Source organism: Culex quinquefasciatus, chromosome 3, assembly GCF_015732765.1.
Source record: "Culex quinquefasciatus strain JHB chromosome 3, VPISU_Cqui_1.0_pri_paternal, whole genome shotgun sequence".
NCBI lineage: Eukaryota > Metazoa > Arthropoda > Insecta > Diptera > Culicidae > Culex > Culex quinquefasciatus.
In genome coordinates, this window is record NC_051863.1 from 135,395,751 (window position 1) to 135,404,156 (window position 8,406).

At 39.7% G+C, this 8,406-nt stretch overlaps 1 protein-coding gene across 1 annotated transcript; it reads right to left on the reverse strand.

Moving 5' to 3' along the window:
* Positions 1-3,469: 3,469 nt before the first annotated feature.
* On the reverse strand, positions 3,470-8,150 carry LOC6036185 (ribosome biogenesis protein BOP1 homolog). The gene is given in 6 exon segments (XM_038261201.1): positions 3,470-3,725; positions 3,782-4,565; positions 4,625-4,752; positions 4,754-5,228; positions 5,231-5,297; positions 8,085-8,150. Coding segments are annotated over 6 exon segments (1,674 nt in total). The 3' UTR covers positions 3,470-3,571.
* Positions 8,151-8,406: the final 256 nt, after the last annotated feature.

The window sequence follows — 8,406 nt, forward strand, 5'->3', positions numbered from 1 at the left end:
AACGGATGGTTGGCTCCCACTGATCATTTTTGATTCATTGTTTAACTTCAGCTGATCTGTCAATAACGGAGTAGCAGCTCATTGGCAGTCAACCATGCTCATGCTCATGCTCATGCTTTAGGTCAGTGTTTCTCAACCGGTGAGAAATTCCCCCCTGGGGGGGAATTTGGCCATTCTAGGGGGGAATGAGGGTTCAATAGAAATTCAATGTCTTGAATCATTATTTGAATCATTCTTTGCAACTTCCAGTTTCTTTGATTAGTAATAACAACATTTGTTTTTCCCCAAAAAATAGTTATTAAAGTTTCAATTTCTGTGAATTTTGACATTTCTTGAAACAATAAAATGATTTTCAAGGCGTACCTCGAGGAGCAGGAAAAGAGGAAGAAGAAAGCAGCAGCATCCCACCCTTCTCAGCGCAATACGAGCGCAACCGTTCCTGCAGCTGGACAGCGTACGGTCACCGACACCGACGTAACACTCAAGTAAAAAAGATGACCCTTCTTTGCATCACCCCTCCGGTAAGTCCGGTGAGCTGTCAAACGGTTTTTCGAAAAATGTATTAGCAAGGCAACACTGATTCTATTTTGTTTGTAAACACAAATCAGCTGATTCATTCATAAACTACGTTTTGTTTGCAAACAATGGGTTGAGCAGTGTTGCGAAATATATTTTTATCGGCAAGGGGTGATTCAAAGGAAGTAATTGGGGTGAGTCGTGCTGGGACACATTTCAGCAGATTTTTTACATGGAGTGTTACGTCGGTGTCGGTGGTACGGTTCCCGTTAACAACTCAGCGTTCCCTCCTGGATAGGGGCGATCGTTCGCCAGCGTGGTCGCTGCCGGTAGCGGTGATGCGGCCCAGCAAGAAGTAACCGGGGAAGATCTATTCACCTTGCCAGAGTTTTTTGCTCTAGCGGGTGAGATGATGACGCGGTTCCGGACCTGCCGTAGCAAGGCGGAGCAATTTCTGGCCCTCGGGGAGCTAATGATTAAGCACATCTACAATAGTTAAAAAAAAACTGTTATCTAGTTTAAGCTTTTTCTATTTCTATCCCCTTTCCTTTGCAATTTCAGTAAGTTTTTTCTAAATTTTTTCTTACTTTTGGTAATCTCTTAGTCATAAGCAATAATCGTTCCAAAATGGATTGAGATTTAACACACAGTTGAAAGGAACTCCAAAACTCTGTTATGTACTACGAATGAACTAATTGTTACATGATTATTCACTAATAAAACCGAATTGAATTGAATTGAATAAAATGATTTTTTTTTAATATTTCTGAGGTATTTGTATTTTTTTTGGACTCAAGCAGATTGTTTTGTGACAGATTTGCTGGTTTCTGTGAAATTTTTGTACACTTTTTAACAAGAATGTTTTATTAAATACCTAATTGGCAGTTGACAAAAAGTTTTTCAAATATTATTTAAGTTTGTTTGAATTCTTCACATTTTTTAGAGTAATCTGTCTTTTGCCGCAGATAATTATTAATTTTATTGAATATTTGTACATATTTTATAATTCTTTATTTTTTATTGTAATTTAAACAAAAAGAAGCGCAGAATAGTGGCTTTTATTTTTTTTAAATTAAAAGAAAACGTTTTCAAACACCTTCTATAGTTTTTTTTTGTTATGAAAACTGTAATCTTTTTGCAAACCTAAAAAAAAATAATTCGTTTGTGCATTGATACCACTAAATTAAAAATAAGGGGGGGGGGAATGAAGTTCTTGCAAATCAGTCAAGGGGGGAATGGATCGCAAAAGGTTGAGAAACACTGCTTTAGGTGATCTATGAGTGTATTCTCCTATGTTTTTAAAACGTCTTTGTATGTTTCACCAATGCTCAACTAATCACCTTTCTTTTGAAACGTGGTGCATCTCCAATGCAGCACATATTTTTTTCGCTAAATGTGTTTTTTTTTTGCCGAAATTGTCGTTAGACTACACTTTTATTTAGATGGGATCACCCTAATTGCCAAACAAAAAACTACGTTCTAAGTATTTTGACCAAGGAATTCCATGACAAATTCGGAGCAGATTGTAAATTTTGAGTATGAATCGTATAAATGCTATGGAATCGTCCAAAGAAAGCAAGCGGCTCCATTGATTTTCTCTTTCTCAGAATGAAACCATGGAGGCGCTTGGTTTCTGAGGACGGATTCATATCATTTGGGCTGAGAGTAATTCTCTGAAATTTCGGTCATTCGATTTTTTTTTTCGTATTTTTTAATCCGGATGAATCTTTTTGGGGACAATTCCAAGGAAGCTATTTTGTATCATTAGTTTAGCCATATAATTTTCCATATAAATTTGGCAGCTTTCCATACAAAAATGATATGTGAAAATCAGTGATGGAATAATCATCATCAAAAGAAAATCATTGGACGTTCATCAAGAGAAAAAATCCGAAGGGAGCATGGCTCTTCTCTCTCGCGCACGAAAGATCGGTAAAAGGAATCTAAAAAAATCATCATCTTGATTATTCGGCGGAATATCTTTTTCACTACTACACTTGCAATTGTAACGTCACACGTCGAAATATGACCTGTCACATTTTGTAGATGGGCAATGTGTGTAAAAAAAGTGAATTAAATATTTTTAAGTGGTGCTGACAAGGAAATTCAAAAAAAATCATCAGCAGGTTGATTTTCTTGGAGAAATTCGGGAGCGATTTTCTTTTACGTGATTTGCCTCCTCTCTCTTTCACAGATGAAGAAAGTTCGCAAGCGAAATTGATTTTTTGCGATTATTCCATCCCTGGTGAAAATTAAAAAATCTGTATTTTTTGAAGGAATTTTTTGATCGATTTGGTGTCTTCGGCAAAGTTGTAGGTTTGGGTACTACACTGAAAAATAAATGAAACACGATAAAAAAAATTGGTGATTTTGATTTTAACCTTTTGTCACAAAAACTTGATTTGCAAAAAACACTATTTTAATTTTTTATTTTTTTAAATGTTTTATTGGACACCAAATGCCAACTTTTCAGAAATTTCCAGAACGGGCAATCTTTGACCGAGTTAAAAATTTTTGAAATTTTTACTAATAAAACTAATAATGCAAAATGGCTTCTTTGGGTATACCGAAGGCACCAAATCAGTTTCAGTCGAATTAAAAAATACAAAAATTAAAATAGCAAAAAACGATTTCGTATGAAACTCACTAAAAACCAATTTTGTCGATTGAAGCATGTTCAGGGAGCAAACATAAATAATACTTTGAAGAAACTAAAGCGTTTACGGACATCAAATTCAAAAATGTCGAGTTGTTTTTAGAGAAAATGTTCGAATTTGAACTAATTCATTAAAAAAAATCCCCGGTTTCACCGTCTTTTCCACGACCTTCTTCCTCACTCAGTCGTCGAAAAACTTACGGACCACCATCACTTTACGTTATTCAGTTCTCATCCAAGAAACATACACCTCTGCTTTGCCCATCGGAATTGATTTCTCCAAGCAATACAAACACATTTTGACCTTTCTTTAAATGAATATATTTTTCAAACATTTTATTTGAACCACCTTAATAATCTTCCTCTCTACACCAAACATTCGCGTAGACTGTGCCCACCTTACGTGTACAACCGCACCGTATTGTCTGCCCCGGACGAAAACAGCCACGGTTGCGTCGGGTGAAACACCACATCGAATGCACCAAAGTCGTTGACCCGCTCGTGGTTCTCCAGCCGCCGCAACGGCACAATCAGCGCGTTTTGCATCAGGTCACTGTGGAAAATGATTGGATTAATAAAGGTTTTTGAAATGATGGTGGGTGAACTCACTTGTAAACCATTCCGTGGGACACGATCACGCTGCGGTCGTCGCTGGCCGATGCGAACAGTGGGTAACGCTGGTGGAAGGCCACGTTCCGGATGGCGGAAAAGTGCAGCTTGAGCTGTTGGTAGGGTCGCGTCGACAGGTCCAGATCGAACCACATCATCTTCTTCTCGTAGGTGGCGACCAGGAGGTTGTCCCCTTTCGGGTGGATCGCCATGCTCGAGATCCACTTGCAGCTGGGGAAGAGCTTCTTGAGCAGTTCCTGCTTGACCAGGTCGTACACGCGGATGTGGCGCTGGGTCGCTACGAAGAGACACGGCTTTACCGGGTGGAATAGGACGCACTGGATGAGGCCTTTGCTCTTGGAGAACGGGAATTGGGAGCGTCGCTTGGACAGCTGGTGGATCAACACCGATCGGTTCTGGGCTTCCGGCATCACGGTGGCGAAGTAATCGCCCCGGCCGTGCCACGTGACTTGCTTAATCTCGCGGAAGTGGTTGATCACGATCCGGACGCCGGCCTTCTGCTCCTCCTCGGCCACATCGACCCACTGGACGGCTGTGCTGATGCGCTCGTTGTCCACTACTTCGTGCTTGGGGGCTTCCGCCAGCAGATCGTCGGTCTTTTTCGACAACAGGCAGTCGCCAACGTGCGGGTTGATCAGCAGCGTGCGCTTGCCGGAGGCCACTGCGATGAGGGATATTTTGACGTTCGGACACCACGCCACCGAGCGGACCACGTCCCCGGTGGGGATGGTTTTGATGCAACGCGCCGTCGAGACTTCCCAAACTGGAATTAAAAGCATACACTTGAACGTCAGAAGTTTTACAAGATTAAGCAATACTCACTCTTGATGGTCTTATCGTCCGACCCGGTCACCAGGTACTCGCCCTTCGGCTCGATGCTGATCGTGCGGATCATGTCGGTGTGGCCGCGGTACACCAGGTTCTGCAGCGTCGGGAACGGCTGCAGGTCCTGGGCGAGGCAGCTTCGGAATCAAATACTCTGGCCCGACGGTGACGCGCGTTCGCTTGCCCCGCGGACACAGATAAAGATCCAGACAGCGCAGGAAGCGCTCCCGAACGTACTGCGCGTAGTACGGCACCTCCCGCAGCGAGTTGAACTTTTGCGGAATGTAGTGCAGCTTGCGGCGCCACGGTTCCTCCTCGTGGCTGTTCCACTCGGCCAGCTCGCGCTCGTTGAACAGATACTCGGGCGGTGGGTTGTACGATTCGGCGTGCCCCGGCAGGGGTCGCTTCGGGGCCACCACGTGGTCGTGGATGCGTCGGATGTCCTCCTTGCCGTGGTCGCTGTCCCACACCATGTAGAACTTGGGACCCTTGGCGGCGGCGGCCAGCCGTTCCGTCTCGGCGCGGGTCTTGACCCAGCCCATCTTGAGGGCGTGCACGAGGCGGCCGATCTTCTGCTTTTCCGACTTGCTCGGCAGGAAGGACGCTTGTGGTCGGGGATGTTCCGGATGGGCATCTTCTCGACCTCGGACGTGAACCACTCGATCCAGGGCTGGAAAAGGGAAAGGGGAAGTTGACGTGTTAAGATTCATCTCGCGAAATATTTTTAATCTAGTAGTCATGGATCTAAACGTCATCCATATCAAACTAAATGCAGAGTTTGAACGAGGAAGTACCTCTTCAGATACTAAATCTGTAAATTTGACGTTCTTGGTGTATAATTTCCATTTGAAATATTTTCTTTCGGTTCATAACGCACTTTTCAGTTATGACCGAAAAGGTTGAAAGCTGGTTTAAAAAATTCAAGCATAGAGCTCAATGTCCAGAACGAACAGCTTTGAAAGTTGCTCTGATGTGCGCGTTAACTCATTTTGGTCTTTCAAACCGGATCAATACTAAATCGATTTTCATATTCCGTCCGAAAAGTGATTGTTTAATATAGCACTAAGAGCTATAAACAGAAATAACGATCCCAAAATGATAGTGGGTTCTATTCAGATCGATTCAGGGTCCCGATCGTGGACACGATCTGGATATTGGAATAGTTTGTGAACAGTTTTTCATTATAGTACGGTATGCAAATCGGAAGGAACGCGGTCAAGAAATGTTGCGTGTTCTTTTCGTGGCCACCGAAAAGTTGACAGTTCGGTATGAGCGCGCTTGAGATTTTCGTTTTCGTTTTCGTTTTACGGAGCAAGGTGGGGACGCGGCCTCAAGTCAATCCAAGTCCGGTTTCTTGTGGAAAAAAGGGTAGTGGCCGAACTAGTATTGCATACAAAATGAACACCACCGGAAGATATAGGGGATCGGGAGGGGGAAGGTGAAAGAAAATTAGTGTAGGTGTGAGTAGTAAGAACTTGGATGACATGAGCAGTTACGTTAATCTAACTTCTAACTAAAACTGAATAAAGGAAATATAAATTATGATTTATCTAAAACTAATTTGAGATTTATACAAAGGGAACCTATGATGTATTTCAAATTTAAAGGAAATCAAATAAATACTGGAAAATGAAAGATGAAAACTAACTTGTCAAGGGCATTTTTTTTTGGGCTTCGTCCTGTCGCGTCCGTCAGTAGTCTTGTCGTACATTGCAACTAGCTTTAATTTAACTGATCATTTATGTCCAATTATTCTTTTCAGAAAACTAACTTGAATCAACAACCTCAACTAAACTGTCAGAAAGTAACTTGAATCTCAAATCCCCGAAATTTTAATTACAAAGCCAAACACTCCTTTACCTATTTGTTAAACCTGTCTTGCTACTTCCAAAAGCAATAATAAACATTAATGAAACGTTCATATTTTACAAGTTAAACACTTTGTTAATACGACTATTTCGTGTCTTCTATTTCATTAGGGCACACAAGCTTTGCAAACAAGAGTGTATCCCTATCATACCTTATGTAAACTATCATTTGAGTGAAAGAGACACAATCCTGTTCACACCTGTGTGTCCTTTTGAAATGTTAGGCTATATTGATCGTCAAAACTCCAGTAGATCCTCGATTCGCAACAATGGTCGATACAACCATAATCCGAAAACCGTTAGTTCAACAGATTAACGAATTTTGTCCGATATCATTTCATTATTGATTGATCGAGACTCTATGAATTTTTTGACAATTCAGAATGGTTAGTATACCACTTGAATTGAAATCAGAGATTCTGATAGCATTACTAAACTGGCTTACACATATCTGGAGTCTGGAAGTATTAAACAACCTAGAAGAGTTACAAAAAAAGCTAACTATTCCTCCCTAATATCAAACGGTTTTAAACCTATTCCTAACAGATTTCACGAACAAGAATATTGAGACACAAATAAAAAATTTCAATATCTTGCAATTTTACATATTATAAAAGCTGTGATTTCTATCAACACAAGTATATAAATATAAAATACATGTGTGATATATATCAACATCGGAAACCATCTTTGCAAATAGCCCTGAAACGACGGCAACGTGTGGCTCCATCTCCAGAGGGTATGAGCGCGCTTGAGATTTTTGGGGGGAAAAATAGAAAAATCAAAAATATTCAAAAGTTAAAATTAAATAGATTAAAAATGTTTATTCAAAAACATTAAACAACAATTATTAATTATAAACAAAATTGAGAAATCAAAATTTAAAATCTCTTCCAAATGTCAGAAAATTAGAAATTTAAAAACCAGAAAAATTAAAATTATAAAATTATGAATTATGTACTAAGGCTGGTACAAATATTTTTAAAAGTTTTTGTCACCCACCTCCCCCTTCAAAATTGGCCCGAAAAATCAGGGGCAAAAAATATTTTACAATAAACTTCAAAATTTCAATGAAAATTCAAGTGCAACCAGCTGAAATCAAATTAAAATGCATTCTCCTGCGTTTAAAATCATTTTTAGCATGTTTGGGTTTATTAAAAATCTTAAGATTTTTGAAAATTTTCGATGCAAAATCTTTTTCGATACAATTTTTGATTTTGTCAGATCTAGATTATTTGAAAACTAATGATTGCAAAACAACTGATCTAGTGTAAAATGCATTTTAAAACACTTTTTTCATTTAAATGTGAAGACTATGGCTTGTTATTTAAATTTTTATATTTTTTTCCCCCTTGACCTCGGCCAGGGCAAGGACAACTTTTAAATATTTGCATCGACCTAATGAAATAATGAAATAAGGAAATTAGGAAACTAGGATATTAGGATGTTGGGGAATTAGGAAATTTGGTAATTAGGAAATAAGGAAATTAAAAAATTAGGAAATTAATAAATTAGAGAGCTTGGTCTGAGCAAGTGTGACATTGCGTGTTGTAAGTATAGAAGGATGATCAAGGGGGTGAAATATTTACTCGTTCCAAGGTTGACTGGGCGGTGAGCTCTTTCAAACCATTTAAATCCGCAGGGATGGATGGCATCTTTCTATTACTCCAGCAGGGTAAAGATATTATCAATGCTAAATTAACAGACATTTTCGAGCCAGTATGCTCTTGGCTATATCCAAAAAGCTTGGAGAGAGGTACGGGTCATATTTATTCCAAAAGTTGGGAAAAGGGACAAAACAAGTCCCAAATCCTTCCGTCAATTAGTCTCTCTTCTATTTTATTAATGAAAAAAATTCTTGATGATTTTGTAAAAAAAACATTGATCAAATTTCCTCTAAGTAATAGAATT